Source organism: Lepisosteus platostomus, chromosome 9 (assembly GCF_059453375.1).
Source record: "Lepisosteus platostomus isolate fLepPlt1 chromosome 9, fLepPlt1.hap1, whole genome shotgun sequence".
Lineage (NCBI taxonomy): Eukaryota > Metazoa > Chordata > Actinopteri > Semionotiformes > Lepisosteidae > Lepisosteus > Lepisosteus platostomus.
In genome coordinates, this window is record NC_142619.1 from 5,561,856 (window position 1) to 5,586,041 (window position 24,186).

The window sequence follows — 24,186 nt, forward strand, 5'->3', positions numbered from 1 at the left end:
TGATATTTTTGAAGGAGGCAAGGAACTATAACAAACCCTTAAAGTCAACTAAAAAGAAATTCAGATTACAGTCACCTGGAAAGTAATTTATGCATATTTGCATGCTGAGGTACAGTGAATTTGGTCTTCAATATAAATGTTGTAACTCCTATGAGTGCTACATTAATAGCAAGGATCTTCATTCCCTTTTAACTAAATGTGATTGATAATTCTAAAAAGAAAAATATACAGCATACAGTAAACACGAGTATCACTATAATTATTAAGGACCATTTTATTTTAGCTTTTAAACTTTTCACATTCTCTTTACTTCTGAAAGTTAATGGACAATGAATTTTAAGACCTTGTGTGACGGGACTACTCTGAATATAGTGGGCCTTTAAGAAAACCAAAGGTTCATTTTTTTTATTCTGAACACCGTGAGATGGTTATCACTTCAGTAAACCTTCCAAGGTAAAGATGCGTTCATTATCAGAGGCAGTTACAAGGCAGCACCAAGATTTGGTTGAATTAATAATAATAAACTTTATTTTATATAGCGCCTTTAAAGGTGGCTTCTCAAAGCACTTTACCGAATGACAAAAACAGTAAATAAAAAGAATACACAAAATAAAACACAATGACAATATACAGAGGAGGCCGTGGATGGTGGTACTAAGAAAAGTTGAAGAGGGGTAAAGAATAGAACCGGTTAAGTAAAGGCTCTTCTAAAGAAGAAGGTGAAAGATGAAATTAAGATGAAAGTGTCTCCTCTCGAAGCAAACAAAGAAAGGATCGCCTCTCACTGCAGTCATGACATGAGAAAGAGCCCTCCAGTGACTCAGCTGGCATCAACAGATTCTATTGTAACTCACAAAACCGAAACCTCAGCATACTCTTGAACAACAGCCTGAGGAGTGGGACATTACTGGTTTGAGGGAAGGTCATTCGGAAAGGGCTGTGGCCAGCTTGGCTGGGGAATCAGAACAGCCTCATGTGAAAATAAAATATCTCACTCTAGACCAGTTTCAATGAAGAATGTTCATGGAACTTGGATTATGACTTTTATGAGGACAGTGTGAAAGAGTTGAGGTTAGGGTACCTTTCAAGACTAGTGCTGCAGGAAATGGTTTGTTTTTGGTTAGGAAGTCGTGGGCTAGGGCTTCCTTTCTTGTTGTGAAAATGGATACGACTGGGAAAGTTCGAAAAAGTGACAGACATACTTGGTATGTCCTGACATTGGTCAAACATGTGAAACAGACCACTGTGGACTTTCATTTTATTTTGAGCTGTAGAGCACAACTGAACTGCCATTTCCCCATCTTTAATTAGCACCATCTGAATTAAAGGCCTACAGAATCTTTTCAGTGAGACTCATTACGTGCTTTTTGGTCGCATCTCTTCATAATCATGAAGGATCCCTCAAGAGTATAGGGAATCTGGTACAGTAAAAAAGTATTAGATTTGCAATACCTAGTTATGATACAGTTTGATTGAGCTTAAGTAAAAGTAAATATAAAAATCATACAGATCAGTGAACATGAATAAAGACAATCATTCGGAGCTCTATAGCTCTATAGATCAGACATTGCTGGCTGAATGATCTATAGATAAAATGAACCATGATTTCTCAGTGGGCAGCATAAACCATGGTCGTGCCTCGATTTTGGGATTGAGTTGCTTGAGTCAGCTACAGTAACCCTGATTTTCCAAGTAATAATGACCCAGGGGATTTGCCTGCAGTCTGAGAGCTTTCAGTCTCGTTAGAGTGGAAACGCCATCTCATTCAGATGTGCTTTGGACATTGTTTATTAGTAACAACAATTCCTTACGCTTACATAGCATTTTTTTTCTGGGCACTCCAATCAGAGTGCATTACAGGTAAGGGGGGATCCCACTGCCATCACCAGTGTGCAGCACCCACCTGGATGATGCGACAGCAGCCATAGTGCACCAGTACACTCACCACACATCAGCTATCAGTGGGGAGGAGAGCAGAGTAATGAAGCCAGTTCAGAGATGGGGATTATTAGGAGGCCATGATTGGTGAAGGCCAGAGGGAAATTTGGCCAGGACGTCAGAGTAACCACAGTCAGGACCTCGGTTTTACATCTCATGCGAAGGATGGCACCTTTTTATGGAATAGTGTCCCTGTCACTATACTGGTGCATTAGGACCCACACAGACCGCAGGGTAAGTGCCCGTTACCGGTCAACTAACACATCTTCTAATTAAACCCAACGTTACAATGGTTTTATACTATGTCCCCTGTGATAAATATCTCTTAGCCATAATAGCATAATTCAGTATTGTTGTGTATTTAATCATGTGCTCAGCTTTGGACTTTTATAACTACAGTCCCCACGAAGGGGATACTTTTTTAACATGTCCAGAGGAATACTCTGACACCGTCCTTTGGATGAGACGTAAAACCGAGGTCCTCACTCTCTGTGGTCATTAAAAATCCCAGGGAGTTTCTCGAAAAGAGTAGGGGTGTAACCCTGGCGTCCTTAGTAAAATTCCCATTGGCCCTTACCAGTCATGGCCTCCTAATAATCCCCATCTATGAATTGGCTTCATTACTCTGCTCTCCTGCCCACTTATATCTGATGTGTGGTGAGCGTTCTGGTGCACTATGGCGTCGCATCATCCAGGTGGATGCTGCACACTGGTGGTGGTGGAGGGGTGTCCCCATTACCTGTACAGCGCTTTGAGTGGAGTGTCCAGAAAAGCGCTATATAAGTGTAAGCAATTATTATTATATTACTTCTCCAGCAGAGCTTTTAAAAGCGAGAGTCTTGCCAATTTCTTCCCAATGCACCTTTCTACTTGACCTGAGGGGCTGAAGTTATCCTCTCAGCAGGTCATGAATTATTTTCAGTCCTCATCTCCATTAATCATCCTGGCATTGGCGTCATGCTTGAAGATGTGTGTGACCGACCTACAGTATAAAATTCCAAATTGTCCAACCAGGGCAGAAGTTTCTGTGAAGTTTTCACCCAAAATGGGATCTTCCGAATAATGGCTGCCATGCAGGTTGAGCTGGGCTCAAATTTTGCTGCTCACCACGCCGAAGCTCTCACAAAATTTTGTCTTGCCTGGACTGGGATTCACTGTGTCACCAGAGTCTCTAGACTCACCCACCCCTGTAAAGTTTGAACCACAGCAGACCGTGGGAGCCATAAAGCCTTCAGCTTTATCTTCCGAACGGTCATGGGTGCACTAAAGCAACCAATTAAACATGGGATCATGGGACAAGTTTACTTTTTCCTTATTTTTCCAATGACCTTTGCAGCACAGCTTGAAGCTTTATTTTGAGGCAACAAAAGAAACAAAGGCAAATTATGGTTCTGGCTTTGAGTTTCAAACACAGTATGACCCCAGTGTGTGGTTGCCTGAGGCCTGACCAGAGAGAAGTGAGATGGGGAGACGTACTTGGGTGAATCTGCTGTGTATTTGGAGAACCCTAACCACTGCTAATTTAAATGTGTCATTAGAGGAGATCCAAATTTGGGCCTGCAGATGATAGGCCAAAACCACAGATTCTCTTGTTTTTCTGCTTTTTGAGGGGAAAGGTCTGTGTGACGTCCCTGAGGATCCCTGACGAAGAGCACAGATGGTATTTACCACTTCATATATCTGCACTCACCATCCATTTTAATTATGCTGCATGTCCACAATCAGGAGTTAAAGCAGCAGACAGTTAACATCAGGACATGTTTTAGGTATGGGACAATTTCCAAAACTCGGAAAAAAATCATGTAAACGTTTATCCCTTGAAACAGATGCAAATCAACAGTCAGCTTTTGCGATTCTTATTTACGCTACAAAGGCAAACAATGATAAATCCATTCAACCTCCAACACCCAACTCTTTGTCACTTATCTGGTCAAAGAACATGCTGTACAGCATTTCAAAACTTTCAGCTAACTAAGTAGTTGATTTCTGAATATAGGAAAAGGACAGGTAACCCTAGCTAATACAGTAGATATAATTCCGTTTTGGCCAAGCTGTTGGAAAACCTCTTTAATTTCCTTCACTTCAGCTGTTTAATTGCTGCAGCACCAGCAAAAATTTGCATCCTTTTCATACAAAAAGCTTCAAAAGTTTTGGACAATGCAAACGTACTGAAAGACACTGAAGATTTTCCAGATATTGCTAAGCACAAATCAAGTAGTACAAGAAGATGGAGGGTGTTTGCAATTCATCAGGCGATATAAATATAAATCAATGAGGGAACTTAAAATTAGGATTTTAGGAGTAGATGGTTAGATTAGGACTTCACTTAGAAGCAACACTGGCACACTTTCCTATACTATAGAGGGGGTTAAAGTGCTTATGTCCTTCACACCAAAAAAACAGGTTAAACAAGAGTAAATTGTAACAAAGACATTTTGAGGCAACGCATGCCCTTGTAAAACAAATTACATCACTAAAATATTTTCAGAATATGATATATAAGGGTGTCACGGTACCACAGTGGTAAGTATTGCAACCCCTGTTCATATGGGTTTCCTCCAGGTGACCCGATGTGCTCCCACAGTCCAAAGACATTCTGGCTTCTGGGAACATTGGTCCTGGCGTTCTGTCCAGCATGTACCCTGCCTTACACTACTTACTTGTCTGGATAGACTCAGGCTCTCCTGTGACTCTGAATTGGTGAGATTACTATTTATTTTCAATTTAGGAGCCCCCTTTTAAAAGCCTCAGTTTTCGAACTGCTCGTTGACATCCACTCCACACAGCCACTGCATCGCGACAATGAGCAGGTTCCACCAGCGGGACGTGAACTGCTCTCAGCCCCCAGCAGCAGTGCTTAGAGATGATCCCTGCTTCACGGGACAGTGTTGAGGAATACCTTGGTTGACTCAAGTCAACCGAAAACAAAAACCGACGCAAACAAAACGAAAGTCCACGATACCATTTACAGAATCCGCTAAAAACAGAGCCAAGGTCTCAAGCCAGAAACGGCTGGAATACAGCAAGCGCCTGTGTCCAAGATGAGGACCACTTCTGGATAAACTACTCAGACTGTCAGCAGGCTAAAACAGGCTGATGCAGCATCAAATATGGTAACTCAGCCAAAACATGCTTCCAGAGAATTCTTTTTAGTGAAGTGCTTAGGGTAATATTGGCTACAAAACAATAACAACTAGCATGCCTAAGACTTAACATCATCTTCAACACCGTATGCTGGCTATATACAGACTTGAGCTGACAAAAATAAGGAATAGTACCATGCGAGCATATTTAACAGGACCAATTTAGCTTTCTAATATGACTTGACAGATTCAATTCTCTTTGTATATAAAGAAGGAGAATAGAATTAAAGAGGTTAGGCTCCATGACCTTAGTAGCCTCTGAGATAAATGTCTGAAGTATCCATTAGACTGAATCTTCAAAGTTCATTTCTTGGGTCTGGGCATTGACTGCACAGGCAGAGATGAGCCTCACCTGGAAAACAGGATTAGAGGTTGCAATGGTGTCATGATCCACAACCCCAGATGATTTTCCCTGCCAAAAGAGTCTGGTGCTCTTTTGTGAGGTACCAGCAAAGGCCATCTTTCTGTCACTGATGGTCCTACAACTTCATACTCCTGCACAAACCACACCATGTGTTAGTTCAAGTAAACTGAGTCACGGGGAACTCCAAAAACTGACATTACTTAACTCTTCCACTCTTCTATTTCACCCGCTACAAAATAAAAATAAAACAGGAGTAACCTGTGCTCACAGGCAGTACATTGTGTTTTCTCAAAAGTACAGGAAACCCCATGCTAAAAAAACTTTTTTCTTCTTGATAAGAACTGCCTCGAGTGCCTAGTTAAAAATACCAAACACTGCTGGTAGATCTTATTTACAAAAAATAACAGAAATATATGCCATGTGGGAAAGAAATCCATTGCACACGTGCATATTCTTCAATTTTGAAAAACTTAAAGCATGGTTTGTTTTTGAGCGCAAGAGAAAAGGGGTTTAGCTCTGACCGTGACTGTAAGAGTCAATTGTGTGCTGTGGGATCGACCACATTTAATAGCATCGAATGAAGCTCCTGTCAAACTGTGTGGTCTTCCTCCCTATTTATAACCTGTGGGTCACAAGTATACAATTAGGGGCAGCGCGTATCAGCTGCTGGAGGAGAACATCTCTTGCGAACGAAATGGTGCTCCATGCTTTCCTTCATCATTAAATAAACATTTTCTTGGTCTACTTGGCAGAATTGATCAACAACTAAACTATTCAATAACTATCGAAGATGTGCACCTGCTGTCCGCAAGCACGGGTTTTTAACCAACGGCTCGAAACAGTTCCCATCACGTTCTGTGGTTCCGTATTTGAAATATGGTAGTTACATTTCGGCTCTCCGTCATTAAGCCTTTTCAGATTTTCCAGAGCCTGCCTCTCTAAATAAAATGTGCAGTGTCTTACAAAAGTGTTCGGCACAGGGTCGGGTTTGCGTCAGACACAACACTGTGCATTGAGACCAGAAAGTTCCAATACTGTCTCATCTGACCACAAAACCTTTTGCCACATGTTTGCAGCATCACTGAAGTGCTTTGAAGCAAACTCCATGTGGGATTTAAAATGGGTTTGCCATTCTGCCATACAGACCAGCATTGTGGAACGACTGGGATAATGTTGACCCATGAACATTCTCTCCCTTTTTAGCCACTGAACTCTTCCAAACTCCTTACCAACTTTCCTCCTTGTTTGGGCACTTGGTTCGGAAAGATATCCTGATATAGGCACTGTCTGGACGATCCTATAGTCCTTCCACATCTTAATAATCACCTTCACTGTACACAAAAGGACCTTAAGAAGCTTTAAAATGCCCTCCACCTGATCTGTGACTTTATACAACTTTGTCCTGGAGTCATTTATAAAATTCCTTCGCTGTTTTTTTATGGTTGAATCTTTGCATAAATAAATTCACCTCCTGAAGGAGGGACCTGACAGAGACAAGTGTATTTACTCTGACGTTACATGAACCACTACTATTGCATGCAGACCTGGGCTGTTCAGCTGACCGGTTAGACTCTTCAGCTTTATTCTTTGCCAAACACAAATAACGAATCAACAAATTTAGGTTTGCCAAAGCGAAGAAGGTGCATACTTTATCAATCAACATTTTTTAAAAAAAATTCTTTGCAGTCTGACCCAACATTAAACTTCTTTCATGCATCAAAGTGTTCAGTTTAAGATTCCATCCGTTTTCCAACTGCTTTATCCCATATGGGGTCATGGGCAAGCCGGAGCCAATCCCCGTAAGTGTTCCGTTTTAAGCATTCAAGTTAAATTAAAATACGTGCTTAAATGTGTAAACGGAATTTGTACTTCGAACAAAAAATGGGACAGCATTGGAAGTGGTTTACTACTTTTGTAAAGCCCAAAGTCACCTGATCACAGAATTTTCTTTTGGCAAACCACAGGATAATTCCCGTTCTCACACGTGACTCAGTCTGCTGCTCTTCTGTGTGTCACCAGCCAAGATCATGAGATTGTCCCAGTTGCTCCTACAACTTTAGCCCCCTCCACAAACCACACTATGTGTCAGTTCAAGCAAGCTGATCCACAGGGAGCTCCAAAAACTGCCATGACGTAACTGTAAAAAACAGCAGTAACCTTTGCTCACAAGAAGTAAAGATTTTGTGCTTTCTCAAAAGACAGGTAGAGGAAACCTCATGCTCAAAGGAAAATTCCTCTTTTGCAGAAACTGACATAGATCACAGTGGTTGCGTGAGTGGCCACGTTTGGAAGCAATACAAGCTGTTCCTTTGTGATGAAGTCTTCGGACCAGGTTGCTTGTTCATGAGTCTTGGTAATTATGCCTTTAATGTCACAAATGTTCAATAAAGCTCAAGACTGGGAAGGCAGGCAACCATGCCCTCATTCACATTTATATCGCGCATTAACAGCATTGATACTCAAGCAGCATGAAAAAATGCGCTGTCCTGCTGATAAGGTTGTCATTTCATGATGAGTTAATACGTCCGAGGACTTGATCAATATACAGTAGTTCCAAGCACTCAAGTTGCAATCAACCTCAACAGCTAGAGTTCTGGAGCAACTAGACACTCCTGACCAGCCATCATACTCTAATGATGTGTTGAGCTTGGAGAAGCATCTTATTCCAAATCATGACCTACTGTGTCGTTGACGAACAGTGCTTGGCTGGAATATCTTGCCAAGTCAATATTGCCGTCTTTGAAACCCAGCAAAAATGCACTGACTTCCTCCACTGAATATAGCAATGTGTCACTGTGTTGATAAGCAGATCAGGTCCGATATTTTCCAGTCTTGACATTTAACGGGTGAAATCAACTTACCTTCACATCAAATTACCTGCAGACTACCTCAGCACATTCTGAGCTGAATTAGTGTTTATGCAGTACCTCAAGGTCGGACATCTACTAAGCAAAAATAACACCAAAAACATTTAACCAATATACAAAAGCCATATGTGTTTTCTACAAACATGCATGCACTTGGACCGCTCAGTATACATCATGCTCGGTGCTGAATGAGTCATAAATGTGCAAATTGAAGAGGGAAAATCTAGTGCAAAATAACAAAACAAAAATCAAATTACACTAAACTGCAAGTTAGAATATACTGAACAAGATTCAACTGTGGTAAGACCGTGGTAATTAGCACAGCTGTTTCAACTGATCTGCAGCAAGAAGTCTTTAGGGCCTCCATTATTTGTATAGAGGTTCACATGGTGTGCAGCCATTGTCTAATCCGCTAAGCCAGGACAAAGTCATGGGGGAAGTTGGGAGCCGAACCCAGCAAACGGCAGACCCAAGGTGGAATAAACCCAGGTCAGGACACCAGTCTACCACAGACACGCGTGCTCTGAAACCGGGGGCGATGTTCCCAGAAGGCAATGGACCTACCAGTATGTCTTTGGGCTGTGGGAGGAAACCGTGTTGACATACAAACTCCCAGAGCGCCCCAGGAATTGAGCCTCAGTGCTGCGAGGCCGCAATGATAACCACTGTGCCACTGTGCTACCCTGCGGAAGGAGGTTGACTATAACGTCCTTATACAGTATTTTACAGGTCCTCATGGTTTGTCCACGTCGTTAGCCTTTATGAGCTGCCTGGTCAAAGGTAGCTTTGTCACAGCGCATCACTGAAAAATGTCAAAAGTCATTCTCACCAGTGGAGCCTTCCAAGCTAGAACATTAATTCCACAAAGGAGACCTTGTTCTGATATACATGACCAATGCCATTCGCAACATCAATGGCCGTCAGAAATGTCCACATGGGAAAAACCCGTTTTAAGATGCGATCAAGAAAGACAAAAACAGTCTCTTGCGTGTCACTAGAGCGTGGTAATATTCCGTTTATTTCAATGTAAGCCTCAATCTTCTGTCCTCATATAATACTTGGTTGGAAAACAGTGAGCTAATAAGATTCATAAATCTTCAGGAGCTCAATCTACAATTGTTGAGCTAAACTCATTAAAAGAATCTCATGGTAAATACAAAATAAGAAATAGTTCATCACTGCTTTGTTACTATCGGGTTACTTTACCAATTTGGAGACAAGACGCTTAACAGCAACTTCTTTTACAAGTTTATTATAAGATGAGAGGGGACGAGGAGCAGATGGAGTTTGAGATCCTGGGTCACTCACTATTATATCTAGTCCTTCACAAAGTATAACGTTACCTCTCACAGTCCTATTTATGGTTCTTGTTAATTACGAAATGTGACAGTATTCACACAAAAGACTTCTGCAGAAACCGGACAGTGCAAATAAATTAACTAACAAAGGATGCCTTCTCTAACACTTTCAGCATGGAATTCCCTCCATTTTTAGGTTTGAGGAATAACTATATACTGTTCCTGGGTTCCTGTCTATGTTCTTTTAGAGTTTTTATGATACTGTATTGCTGCATGCCAGTTAATAAGGATTACCTTCAATGCATTCCATTGAATAAAAATAGTGTAATCGTGGGGTAAAATAATTCAGATCAAAGAATGATCCAACACTGGATATTTGCCCAATCCAAAGAACTGTCTTAAAGCCTAAATTTGATTAAAAGGGAGGGCAAGAAACGCCTATTTTCTCCTATGTCTCCCTTCATCCCCAATTAGAGTAGACCCCAAGAACACCCATCAGACAGCAGCACTTAGGAGTTGGCTCAGAAAAAGCTTTTATGGGATCTGTTGTTACAGCACAGAGTTGGACAGTCCCACCCCTGGCCCTATAGACCTGTGCAATGAAGACCTTAATATGCCTCAGCTTCACGGAGAGATCAAGCAAACAGTCATCATTTTGGGAGGTTTCAGGAGGGCTTAACCAATAAAGGAGCTTACTGAAACACAGGCTGAGCACTATGATTCCAGATGCAAATCTGGTTCTTCCGCTGCTATTGGGATTTTCCCAGGAAGTGCTGCACACTCAGTATGAGCTCTGTAATGTGGGATTAGTCTGCCAGACTCTTTTGGAGCTCTAGGGTGAAACGTTAACACCTGCAACTCTCCCTGGATCACGCTCTTCCTAAAGATCGCAGAACCGACTTGAGGTGGACTTTATATCAGAAGCTCTATTTTTAACTCTGACATTTTCCACTGAAGCTGGATTTCTTATTTCACTGGAAAACAAAACAAATTTCAGTCCATCATTTGTATTTATCTCCACACAACCACTAACATGGCACCGATGAAGCATATTGTTACAAGATATACTGAGTGTTTCCACATGGACTTTTTTAGTGTGTCCACAGACACTGCAATGTCTGTATCTGTTAGTCCAAGTGCCTGTCCTCTCCAGTATATAGAGAAGGCATCTTTCCCGAGAGGACTGATTTTTGAGTTGGATCACGTGGCATTAAAGAGATGTTCAGTAGCATAGGATTATGATAAAAGAACTACATACTTTACATTCTAAACATTTCAGTTTGATTTTTGTTTCACTTTTGATCTCCCCTTAAGCTGCAATGGACCATTTCAAATGTTGAAATACTGAGAGATATCGGGGTGACTCTGCCATGCACTTCTGCCATGCACTTCCAACATTCGATGGAAAAAACACTATACCTGTTTTCCTTAAATTACTCTTGCGCATTGCAGCACAGAAAAGTACACATTTGTCTTCTCCTGAATTGACTACTGTAATGCTCTGCTCGCTGGGGTATCTAAATCCACACTGAACCAACGCCATTACGTCCACAACTCGACAGGCACAATCCAGGTCTAGTGCAAGTGATCACATTACTCCTGTACTGGAGTCCATGCACTGACTACCTGTCAGGTTTTGTATAGAAAAATCCTCATAAGGCTCTGCATGACTTGACACCTCAATACCTGTCTGAGCTACTATCATCCTACTCCCCACATCGCAACCTTCACCCTTGTAATTCTGGTCTCCCATCTGTCCTCCAAGCTGGTCTACACTCTGTGGGTGACAGGGCCTTCTCGTGTTAGCCCCAAAGTTCTGGAACTCTCTCCCCAAGGATATCAGAGAGTCACCTTCTCTGAACTCCTTCAAATCCAGACTCAAAACCTTCTTTTTTAGAAGAGCCTTTACTTAAAAGGTTCTGTTCTTTACCCTTCTACTCCTACTGTATTCAGTACCACCATCTACTGTCTCCACATATACACTATGAGGAGACATTATCTTGTGTATTTTTATATTGCTTGTTGTTCTGTAAAGCGCTTTGAGAACCCACCTTTAAAGGTGCTATAAACTTTATTTTATACTCTCTCACATTCACCAATGCTTTGCGTGAGGTTTTTAACATTTAGAATATCCTGATGCAAAGCTACCTACCTATTGTGCTGGCTCACATTTACAATCGTACATTTAAAAATAAAAAACAATTCAGTTATACAACCATAAAGCATTTTACGCATTCTCTTTGGACATACTGTAGGATTCATGTAGAGTACACAGTAACAACTTCATTGGAAATATTACATTCTCCCACTAGCTCTCTAAAACAACTGTTGTAAATTACTGGCTTGGTAAATATCTAGGAGGATTTTGTTATTATTTAAGTAGTGAAAAATAACTTAATAGATGCTAATATCATACAGGCGCACACTATGAAAAGGAATTCATGTCATTCTTTCAGACTTGACTCTCCCAAGATTGGTCCAAATACTCTCACTGGTTACTTGGCTTTAGCAGGGTCTGGAGAATCAGATGGCACTTCAAAGATACTAATCTCCACATCTGGATTGCGGATTACCAGAATGAAAACCCACATGTTCGGTGTCTCATGTTAGAACTTTATTACAAGTGAATATTTAATATCTGGTTTTAATAAAGCTATTTATTTTTATTGTTCTTTGTGTGATTCTTGAACACAGCTCTGGCATCTTCTGCGCTATTCAGACACTTGAGGAATGGAACATCACTAAAACAGAACTTCTTCTTCTATGACCGCAGCCATCTTTAACATTCCTGCTAAAAACACTTTTTTTAAACCCATAATTTGTTTACACCAGACCTTTTGTAGACGCACAGCCCCCACCGGACAGCTATTTAAAAAAAGACTGCTCTATTAAAGCTGACTCCTGAAACCATCTTCCTGGCAAACAGACACTTTTGAAATAGAAGGTACAATTGGATTTAATTAACTTACCCTCTAATACACAGTCCGAACTCACCAGCTGAAGTCTCGGGAGTAACATGAGAATTTGCTCCGATACACCAACGAATCCCAAATCCCTGTTGAGCAAAAGGGAAAGAGAAATTTATATTCGGAGTGACAACTCACTTATCAGTGGTCTCAGGATCTGTATAAAACGCTTCAGGAAATTTGCAGCTTGGAACCTTTTTTTTTAATCTGCGATAGAATTTCCCCAATAAAACGTTAATCTTTGGCATGAAAATACATTTCTGAGTGGACCATCTGGGAAAGACCTCTGCCAGGAATTTTGGATGAAATCAACTGCTTGAAGATCACCATTTTCAGTCAAGGGTACACCACTCAATGACTGGGCCTGGGAGTTCCTAGTGGGAGCACAGAATCTGCTGAGCACAGCCAGGGAGATGCATTTGCCAGCTGTGCTATACCCAGTTGCTGCCAGGACACCGGTGGACCTGGAGTGTTGAAGTCTAACCTACAGCTTGTTGAAGAAAACTCAGTCTTTACTCGGCTTAGGAGACTGTCAAACAGAGATCTTTAATTCAATCATTTCATCATCAAAGACCCCACACACCCCAGCTACAGACTTTATGATCTGCTACCATCTGGAAAACGGTACCGGAGCATTCGGGCCCAGACTACCAGACTCAGAGACAGTTTTTACCCCCGCACTATCAAACTATTCAACTCCCAGCCTCTCTCACTCTCACCTATGATCTGAACCTCACAGTGCCTTCTTTCTTTCTTTCCAAAAACCCAAACACATTGAAAATCTACCTCTACCATACATGTCAAAAGCTCACTCCCCATAATTTCTATCCCTTTATTTCATTCTGTTGATGCATATTTTTGCACATAACCTGTTACCTTTTTGTTGTTTTGCACATCGCCTGTTGTTGTTTTTTGCACACTGCCCGTTGTCTCTGTCTTTCTTTTGTTATACAATTGTATTGTTGTTTTTTTCTTGTACTACTTATGTCTGAGAGCTAGCTAAATAGCATTTCGTTATACCATACATGTTTATGAGTATAATGACAAACTTGAACTTGAACTGAAAGGGAGCATAACACAGAGTCAGGGCATCTCCTATTGCTCAGTAAACATGCTCGTTTGTAGTTACTCTTTTCCATTTATACAGGACAAGTAGGCGAGACTTTAACATATCAAAGAAACACACAAGGCACAAGACACTTACAGAGGTCTGTCAAACACAAGCAAACAGGACAGGAACATTCCATTCTGTCATCTGTTTTTTTTTTATTATCACTGATACAACACACTGGTGTGAAAAAGTCACAGTTGTCTTAGGGGCAAACAAAAAAACCTCTCCCCCGCACACAGTCACAGTCTTGACCCTTCTCGAGAGTTCATCTCACTCAGTCTTCCACAAGCTGCCCCCATTCTCTCCTGCTTGTGTTCCCACAATCCGACCCATGGAAGTGTGTATTTTCCTACATTAATAAATCCCATGCATTTATAAAGCACTTTTCACCCCGAAACACTTTGCACATTAGGTGCGACCCACTTTCCACAAAAGCACAGAGCCACCTGTTTGATTTTATGCCCGCTGTTATGTGCCAGAATCCCCACTACACAGTGGAGTGGAAGAGTGAAAAATGTCTTTAACACTGGGATCAAGAAGATATTGTTGAAAAGCCACACTGTGCAAGACCAGAGTGGAATTCAGCCAGGGAGTGTAATGACCATGTTGTCTGGACTTTGGCTTAAAGTACCATCTGAATGATTAAACCTCTTAAAACAGTGTCTCCACCAGTCGCAAGCTGATTTTCCCTTCAATGTCTGGCATTCATGGACTGACCAGGTCCAACTGGGCTAAACTCTGACAAAGACCAGGGTAGAAGCTGGTCATGCTGCTGTCAGAATGCTTTATTGCCTGAATGACAGAACTGAAAGAACAAAAACTTCAAATCTGATTTAGGATAAATTTGTCTCGGCAATAACATACAAAATTAAATCATAAAGATGTGGAATTTTCAAATTACTTTGTGATTAAAGTAGGGCGATGCTGGATGAATTCCTGATTCTGGGTAGTTTTTAAAGTCCTGGGAAAAAAAAAAACGTTTAAAGCTGCCTCAGCTTGTACATTCGTTGACTTAGGCAGTCTGTACTTAATTGTGGTGGGGATAACTAAAGCAGCTAAAGAATTATTTTATTTTTCATTTTGTTTCAAAGACAAATGAAGTACAGTAGTTTGTGCAGCCTTCATTTTCCATGGGAAACAGACACAAAATAAAAAAAAAACTATGCATCAAGTCATTTTTCTGGAATTTAAAAAATACCAAAAGGTCTGAGTTTTATTAAAAATCAACCGTGCGAACAAACAAATGTATACAACAAACATGTGTTTTAATTGAGACGGCAGATGTTTCCAGTACACCCCTGCTTTCTGTTACACAATGCTGATGCAGTTAGAAACCAACTGAAAGGCTACGGCCCTCTTAAAGTGGACACAAAGAAACAATCAGGCGAAAAATTCTTAAATGAACTGTAGTCGTTTTAATAGCTTTGACACCCCAATTTGCAAGAACCTGCCACCTACATTTTTTTTTCCACTGTCATTATGATTGTCACACACTATGTTCAATAGTCTTGAATCTACTATCAATCCAAACAAAATTATTAGCTCAGGTGAAAATACTGAAATCTAAAAACTATGCAGTTTTTGCTTTTGTTTCTACTTCTAAAAAACATCTTAAGTTGAAAACGTCATCTGAGAAGGCGCTCCATCTGGGCTCAATATTGCTTTCTACTTACCCTTTAAAAAAATATTACGGGTATTATTTCCAAAATTCCCCTTTAACATTAAATGCTGGAAGTTATCGCTTAAAATGGACAATTACCAGAGGAAGTGCTTCTAGTATCTGTAACAATTTTAATCAATGTTTATAGCATTAAGTTGAACAAAACAAGACCAAATGTTTTTGCTTCTCCCACTTTAGAAAATCTTTCAAAACTAGTTTTATTTAGGAACTTTTAAACAGGGTTACAACTATTGCAGTATCTTGCAAGAATGTTCCAATGACGACCCATTTTGTTCAATTATAAATAACATACATGTTTTTTTGTCAAGTTAAATCTTTTAATTGGAACTGCAAAGCTGAAAATGAATTCAGGTGTAAGATGCCTATTGGTTTTAAAATATAAACTTTTAAGCAAATGATGATTGGATAAAAATCTCCCCACCCCCTCCATGCTACCCATCCCTCCATTATCTAACCACTACATCTAATTTGGGGTCACCCTTTGCTATAATGAATCTAAATTAATCCAGAATCACACATTTAATTTGACAAGTGACAGTTAACTGAGAGACCTCCGTCTCCGTGCATTAAATAATGGTTTACATCATTTCATGATACCACCATGTCCGTAAGTACCTTCAATAAGGGAGTGAATTTTAAGCAAAGATTTAACCTTGAAGAGGAAGGAGTTTTCAAAATAACACCAGGATAGAACTGTGATAAGACACTTATCAGGAGAGGGTTGAAAAAAAATGTTTAAAGACTCTGAATGTTCCTTTGAACATGGAAAATGAGATTATTAAGAAGTGGAAGGTGTATCTTACCATCTATACACTGCCTAGATCAGGATAGCCGTCCAAACTGAGCAGCTGGGCAATGAAGAAACTGATTAATGATGCCCATATGAGGTCAATGGCACATGGAAAAAAGTACAGCAGCCGAGTTGGGAGAAAACATCCATGAGTCAACAATATCCCATTTCAAGCCCACATGGAGCTTGCAACAAAGCATATTACAAACATGTGGCAGAAGGTTTTGCGGTCAGAAGAGACAATATTGGAAATTGTTGGTCTAACTGCAAAGTGTTATTTGCGCAAACCCCACACAGCACACCCATCTCTGCTGAGTGGTGCTATGATATGGGGCTGCTTCTCCTCGGCAGAGCCTGGGCAACTTGTCAAAACAGAGGAGAAAAAAAGATGGAGCAAACTACAGGCTAATCTCGCCAAATCTTGTCTTCAGCACTCTGTTATCCTCCTCACTGATAGCTAGTGTGTGGGGAGTGTACTGTCGCACTATGGCTGCCATCGCATCATCCATTTGGGGGCTACACATTGGTGGTGATAGTGGGATTCCCCATTACCTGTATTACCTGTAGAAAAGTGCTATAGAAGTGTAAAGAAATTATTAATTAGGGTAAAACAACAAGGGACAAATGATAAGTTCTCAGCAAGATAACTGAAAGCACAAGCCAAAGCTTGGCCTGACAAAAAGGCGGCGAATGTCTTTGGATGTGCCTTTCTATGGCAAGACTTGAACATTCCTGTCTACCAACGCCACCCAATGAGCCTGGCAGAACTTGAGCATGTTTGCAAAGAAGAAAGGGCAAAATTGAATCAGCCTCAGGTGAAATGGAGATAGAAATTGTTTCGAAAGACTCACAGCAGTTATGCTGCCAAAAGTGCTTCCATCAAGTACTGACTCAAGGGGTGAATACTTGTGAAATAGCATACAATACATCCCTAGTGACATCGTGGCTTAATCAATACGATATTCTGTCTAGAACATTTTTAGAACTCATTTTCAGTTAATTTCTAGCAAGTGCATGCAAGAAGCTTAAGCTTACTATGGCTAACCTAAGGGCAACTATAAAGTAATGTGAAACAATCAACATTTTCCAAGACATTTTCCATTTTTGCCCTCGCTTTTAGCAGTGCTGGAGTAATAAGATCTTCCGTTTAATAAGACGACCAAAGTTCACAACCGTTTTTGATTTTGTTGCAGTGCTGGTAAATATAAGTTCCTGTCACCACAAAACAGAAAGCAAGGGGGAAAGTAGAACTCTGCACTCACCACAACTAAGCGCAGTGCAAGATCACTGATGGTCTGCTGCTTATCGGAGAGCTTTAACTCAGAAGGAAAGCCCATGTGGTGGAGTTGCTGGAGGGCATATTAATCATTACAGTACATAAGAACCGAAATTAATGGATTCTGTGCTCTGCACTTTTAGTTAATATTGTGAGCTGAGAGATTTCATTTGAAGGTTTACTGTAACGCATTGTGACCAACTCGTCCTGTACTGTTTGAGAAAGACAGTATTTTACAGAAATAACTTTAAGGTGATGGAGGAAATGTACTCCTTCTGTTCAAAATCCAACTGTAATGAACATTACCATTAGATAAGTGGTACGGATACACCTTTTTGGAAAATGGTCTGGTTCCTTGCAAATTTTTCATAATTTTTAACTCCAGGGATGTAGTTGTAGTTCATGACAAAGGAACAAGTAATAGGTTTATTCCACGCTGAAAAGAGAAGAAAGAAAACAACGTTTAGGCTGTGGAGCCTTCTTCGGGTGTGAGGTTTTGTTAGTTTAGTTTAAACTTTACATTTAGAAATGTACTTGTTAACAGAAGAGAGAAGCATACTGCACACGATCACTTTACACGTAAATCCCAAAATTACCCTTTTACGGTTTCCACCATCCCTGTAAAACCCTCCTTTGTTTCTCCGTTTTCAAAGGAAAAATCCCCGTTTTGAAGAAATGATTTGCAAACAATCTGTTTCAGACTTTTAGCCTTACGTTAATGCCCAGCTGTGAATCACACAAAACAGAATGTTCTGGCTCATTAGATTTTGTTAGTATTTGTAAGTCTTAAAAAAAATGTTTTATGTGGAGCAAAAAGAAAACTTCTTTTGTGTGGAAATATATTTGGATGGCTTTGAGGCAGACATTGCATAACTGAGTTCATGCTCACATGGAGACTATTTAACATGATTAAGACTACTACATAAAAAGGGTGGTACGGCTCTTCATAAAGTAAGCAGGGAGCAATGAACTACAAGGCACATCGCTGACAAACAGGAGGAAGAGTTAAGATCACAGAACTCACCCTAAACTCAACTAAAAAGGGAGGAGTTTGGAAGACTCATTTGTTGACTTCAAAAGCAGCAGGAGGTGTTATCTGGTCATCTGCTCTGTTCTACACAATAAGGAAAGCTGTTGTGACCTTCTAATTATATTGCAATGCATCCCAGACAAAATATTTGGTACCCACCTCTCTGCTCCATTTTTACTCCACTTGGGACTGTCTCTGTGGACTGGACCAGCTGCCCACTGTCCCCCAACAACCCTGGCTGCCCATTTCTGCCATAATATTTCAAGCTGTAAAAACATTTAAGACTTTTCTTACTTGGCCTTCTCTTGTCTCCAACCCATGTTCCCTCATTCTCATTGGAACCCCTTTGTGGAACCAGAAACATCAGAGTCTGATGACCCACTGGTTAAGACACAGGCATTAGCATTTCTTTAAAATTTAGTCACTGTAGCATTTAGAGGCTAAGAAATTGATCCTATTCTGATTGAAAAATTATACAATGTTACTGAATTGAAATTCATTTGTTGATGACCACTCTGCATCACTTACGTAAAATATTTTGCAATTCATTCGTTACAAATGATTTTAGATAAAGGTGCCAGCTAAATAATGATACCGCGTGCAAGTAGGCAAGCTGAAACGGATATGAATTCCTGCAGTTGAGTTATTAGAGCAGGAGGACAATGAGTCGGAATATTTTCCCCAGTAAGGCCTGTGTGAACGACCAGCTTGCGGAACATCACATAACCAAGTTACAGCAGCTGGTCAGGTGGGTGGACACAAACTAGAAGCCAAAAGCTTCCCATCTACCCAGACCTGCTAGAAAGCAGATCCTCAAGGAGTGAAACTGCAGAACAGTGAGGAGAATGAGCAACTAGCTAGAAACCGTCAGAGCGACCTGAGTGAGTTATTATTTGCACTGGCACCTTTGATATTTTTTGTTATACTAACAAGTAAGTGCCCAATGTGTAGATAGCAAGTACAAGCTCAGTGAAGAGCTAGACCTTTGCTGTGGTTGGGTTCCTTTTTTGTATTCACTTTATTATAAAAGAACTGTTTTGCCCCTTATTGTTGCCTTTCTGAGTCTGTTTCCTGACACCCTGTGTATTTAAGCAAAGCCTACAATTTCATGCTCCCCTATCACACTGTTACCAAGAATGCTGCTGGCTGCGATCTCTTTCAACAGCTATTTAGCACGCATGGTTAAGAAAAGGCTCCTACAGTTATATCTGACCCTCTCTAGAATCACTCTCTATTTAATAATAATCCCTTGCATTTATGAGCTGTTCAATATCAAAGAGGACCCTCTTCATCCCCCCCACTAAAGACCAGCATCCAATTCTATTATTACTCTGCAGGGCAGAAAGAATGGAAAACATGGAAAAGAAACCAGACAACCATTTCACTGTTGAGATGAGGCTTGTCAAGTGAGAGTGTAATCCTTAATCAAAATTGTGTGAGCCATAAGGCATCTGCGAGTCAGTGCTGCCGTTACTGTTTATTCAATACTTATTAAAGGGGAACTGCAACGCTATTTTTGTATTTCGGGGTTGGAAAGAATCAGCACTGACGAGTCCATTTCAAACTACAATGAAAGTAAAATGTACACGGCACAACCTCCAGGTATGCGCAGCGCGATATTTTGCGATTCAGAACAAGGCAACAAAACTTCCGGTGACGTGTTGCAGCCCTGTGATGCTGTAAACAGGAAGGCTTGCGATACATCTCTTTTAATCCAATGGAAAAATTGCTCTCGACTTTAAGAGAGTTTAGCCGATAAACGAAACCGACTTGTTAACTCTGTGTGCAGATCATGCTGTAAACTTTCTGCAGTGCAACGGTTGCTGCACAACCCATACTTATTCCCTGGCACATCGCAGTACACTAATCATTGCAGTGACTAGTGAGCAGGAAGGGCCGCATCACCTCGCAGTTCTGGGGAACTCTCCGCCTGCTGCGAGACCAGGAGTTTGCGACAACATGGCGACTTGCGGCATTTTCGCGAAGTCCCCGATTTTGTGCTCAATTCGAATTTTTTTTCTAGACTGTCAATGAATCGATTTTGTTACCGAGATTTAATAACTGGTCTGAGAAATTGGGACTGCAGTTCCCCTTTTAAAAAATGATACTTTATCAATCGTTTTACCAGCAAAAGAACTTACAGGAGTGCAGGTTGAGATCCGAGGTGCTCAATTCGGTCATCCATTATGTTATTGGCTGACTGGGATTTCCTAAGTGCGAGGTCATAATTAACCAAGCACTGCCAGAACTGGTTAGCCTCAAATCAACCCCGTCCACCTTACCAGGTTTCTGCGAGCTTGCGGGATAGTCAGCAAGGGGTGTGTCACTGCCTCACATTTGAACTCTTGTGTAGATGCTTTGAGACTCAACTGCATTTAAAAAAAAAATCAGTGCTAAATTGTGGCTGGAAGGTTGCGGTTCGTATCCTGCGGCCGGCAGAGGAATCCTACTCTGTTGGGCCCCTGAGCAAGGCCCTTAACCCCAACTGCTCCAGGGGCGCCGTATAAATAGCTGACCCTGCGCTCTGACCCCAAGCTTCTCTCCGTCTGTGTGTCTCATGGAGAGCAAGTTGGAGTATGCGAAAAGACAAATTCCGAACACAAGAAATTGCATATGGCCAATAAAGTGATCTTATCTTATTTTCTAGCCACTTTATCCAATTCAGGGATTGTGGGAGGAAACAGGAGCACCTGGAGGAAACTCACACATACACTTGAATTCTTCTTGTAGCTGCTAGAGTAGAAAAATGTGCTACATCTCTCATTTTGAGATGAGCTGTACGTCAATGCTAAAGCCAGCCTAAATCAAACCAATGAGGGTGAAAATAGATGATGATACGCCATCAAACAAAAAGGGTGACTCTGCTCTTCGTGCAACTTTAAAGCTGTTGTTTAACATTAACAGTACTTTTATTATGCATACTGGGGCACAGACCTGCCAATCATTCTGGATCTATGAAAGCAGCTAAACCGCCTGGCTTTCTCAAACAAACAAAACAAATGTAGGTTATTTTTTGCCAACGGTTAAGTCAAGTTTCCTATATTACATTTTTCAAACTCACTTGTCGGCTTCAAAAAGAAAGAAGACTGTATTCATTAACTTCAGAAACACAACCCTTCTCATTCCAAGGCTCCTGGAAAGTTACACAAAGGCTTAAACAGAGCACAGCCAATCTGGATGCAAAGCTGCACATTAGAAAGAACCCGTCATGAATTTAACACTTTACTGGTGATGCAACAGTGAAAATGGGACACTTTGCCTTAAATCTTGCAAACTCTATCTGATTCACCATACATCATAAGCAGTACAAAGCAGCAATAAATAGTAAACCTTGGTAATTTGAAGGTAAATTTAATAAATGAAGGATTACACACTTTTTTTACTGCAAAATTAAAATTCACAATTCTCTTTCATTCTATGTTGCGATACATCTCAGGTTTAATCAACTGACCAAATTAAATGATTTGTGAGGACAGATTTTGAGAACCAAAGGGGTAAAGGCAGCAGCAAAGGTTAAGAGCCACTGCCTCAACAGTCCAGCCTCTTAGGATCAATAATACTTCGTCTAGACAATGTTAACGATTCGGATGCACTAAGGATTAGTAAGAATCTTGGACAAACTATGTAAGCCGATAGAAATTATTCCAAGCAGGTGGTTGGTAGAGAATGAAACTGCCAGCAAAACTTAGGACACTTCAGTGTCCTCATTGAGAGGATGAAGAAGTAAATACCGAGCACAAATTGTGAAATCCATCCATCCATTTTTTAAGTGTTTCTTCCAGTTCAAGGTTAACCTGCCAAAATGTCTTTGGACAGTGGGAGGAAAAACAGATCACTGGGAGAAACCTATGTGAACATAGGGAGAACATACAAACTCCATGCAGACAGCATCCCTTGACAAGTACTGAACTAAGGGCCCCACCTCTGCCAGGCAGTCAATGAGCGACCTTGAGAGAAGAAGAATTTAATCTCCAAAAAGCGCACTGCTCTTCTAGAAAGCTTACGAGAGAGAGCAACCACAACATTTGCCGGACTTGCAGGTACATCACAAACGCACCGTTGAGAAGAATCTCAACATTTCCGCCTGAAACTAACACCTCAGGGAGAAACTAAAGGAATATTTTAAAACTCAGAACAAGCGAGAGGCAATTTCATCCCAAGAGCTACTTCTCCCCTCCCCAAGAGGCCATCTGTGGAAATTAAGCACAAAGAGATAGGACTGGGAATGGGATGCAGATGTTCACACAAAACGCTTTGCTGTTTTGAGAAAACACGCTAGATTAAACAAGGGGTATGGGCCAAATGGCCTCCTCTTTATTTAAAAACGCAAGACTGCGCGATTAAAAAAAAAGCTTGCTAACCGAAGTTGTATAACCCCTTTTATCAGCAATTTTGAGGATTTTACCTGCTGCATGGAGGAAACCACTGGCACTGTTCTGCCCTCACCTAAAAAGGTTGAAAAATCCAACCATAATTGACAACACGCTTACTTCCGAGCTTGGACAGACTGACAAAAAAACATCACAACAATCGAGGTTTCATTTTGGAACACATTCCAATCAATTCAAAGTATTGAACTTATTACTTGTTGTTGCATCATCCACTTCGAGCATGCTGTCACACCAGATCTGTTCGGCAGCATATACATCTTTGCATATATTGCATAAACATTGAGTAATATATTTAGACTATATTCTAATTTTTTCCATTAAATTATTTTTCGCATTTTTAGTGTCCATGGCAATCCATAAAGCTTCTCCCTGGAAAAAAAGCATGTCAGTGAAGGACTTAACTTCGGCCTATATGCAAGCATACAGACGGTGGCACAGTGGTGCGGCAGTTAGTATTGCTATTGTTAGTAGTGTGGAGTCTATATGTTCTCTATGGGCTTGCATGGGTTACAGCCAGGAGCTCGGGTCTGCTCCCACAGTCCAAAGACAAACGGATAGGTTAATTAGCATCTGGGAAAAGTGGCCCTGGTGTGTGGGTGTGGGTGTGGGTGTGGGTGCCCTGCAGTGGACTGGCATCTCATCCAGGGTGTACACACTTTTCAGGTGGATGGCTACAGGTATACACAAGTGCACCACCATAATAAAAGTTAACCAATATTAAGAGACCATTTAACCACTAGACCACTTGGTTGCTTGTACCTGATTGATCTGGGGATCTCATCCAGCCATTGTTTAAGGTGACTTTTGCATCAGCTTCGACTACAGGGCAGGACGTCTTGCTCCACACTCCCACAACCCTTTGTGTAAAAAAACACCTGTTCTGAGGTTAAAATGCACTTCAACATAAGTCCCATTTATGGTTTGTATGTCACTGCTGATACCGAGTAAGTCCGAAAAAGCCATTTCAGTGGACTACAGCACAAGGAATCAGAAATAGCTGAAAAAAGTACTCAAACCAACCACCAATTTGCTTTTTTAAAATTAATTTAATGTAAGCTGATTTGTTTTTGTATTTTTTGAAAGCGCACTATAAAAGAAGAAATTCTGCACTATGTGGAGCACTTATTTGGACAGATTAACTGGAAGACTATAGGTTCCAATCAAAGGTGAGACACCGAATTTGTACCATTGAGTCAAAATGTTCCAGTAAAACAGCTAGCTGTAAACATGAGTGCGAATTGAAGCAGTTTTGGATAAAAGCATATCTGCAGGGCAAATCATTTGAGTTGATTATACTTTTCCCCACAATATAGGACATGTGTGTCATTTGT

The 24,186-nt window shown here is 40.8% G+C and overlaps 1 protein-coding gene across 1 annotated transcript in view; it reads right to left on the bottom strand.

Annotated features, from left to right (window-relative positions):
* atxn10 (ataxin 10) overlaps window positions 1-24,186 on the bottom strand; it is a 96,457-nt gene that overhangs the window by 68,689 nt on the left and 3,582 nt on the right. Inside the window, exon 3 of the mRNA XM_088646651.1 lies at window positions 12,580-12,665. Coding sequence (XP_088502777.1) covers window positions 12,580-12,665 — 86 coding nt within the window. The remainder of the gene's footprint in view (window positions 1-12,579; window positions 12,666-24,186) is intronic.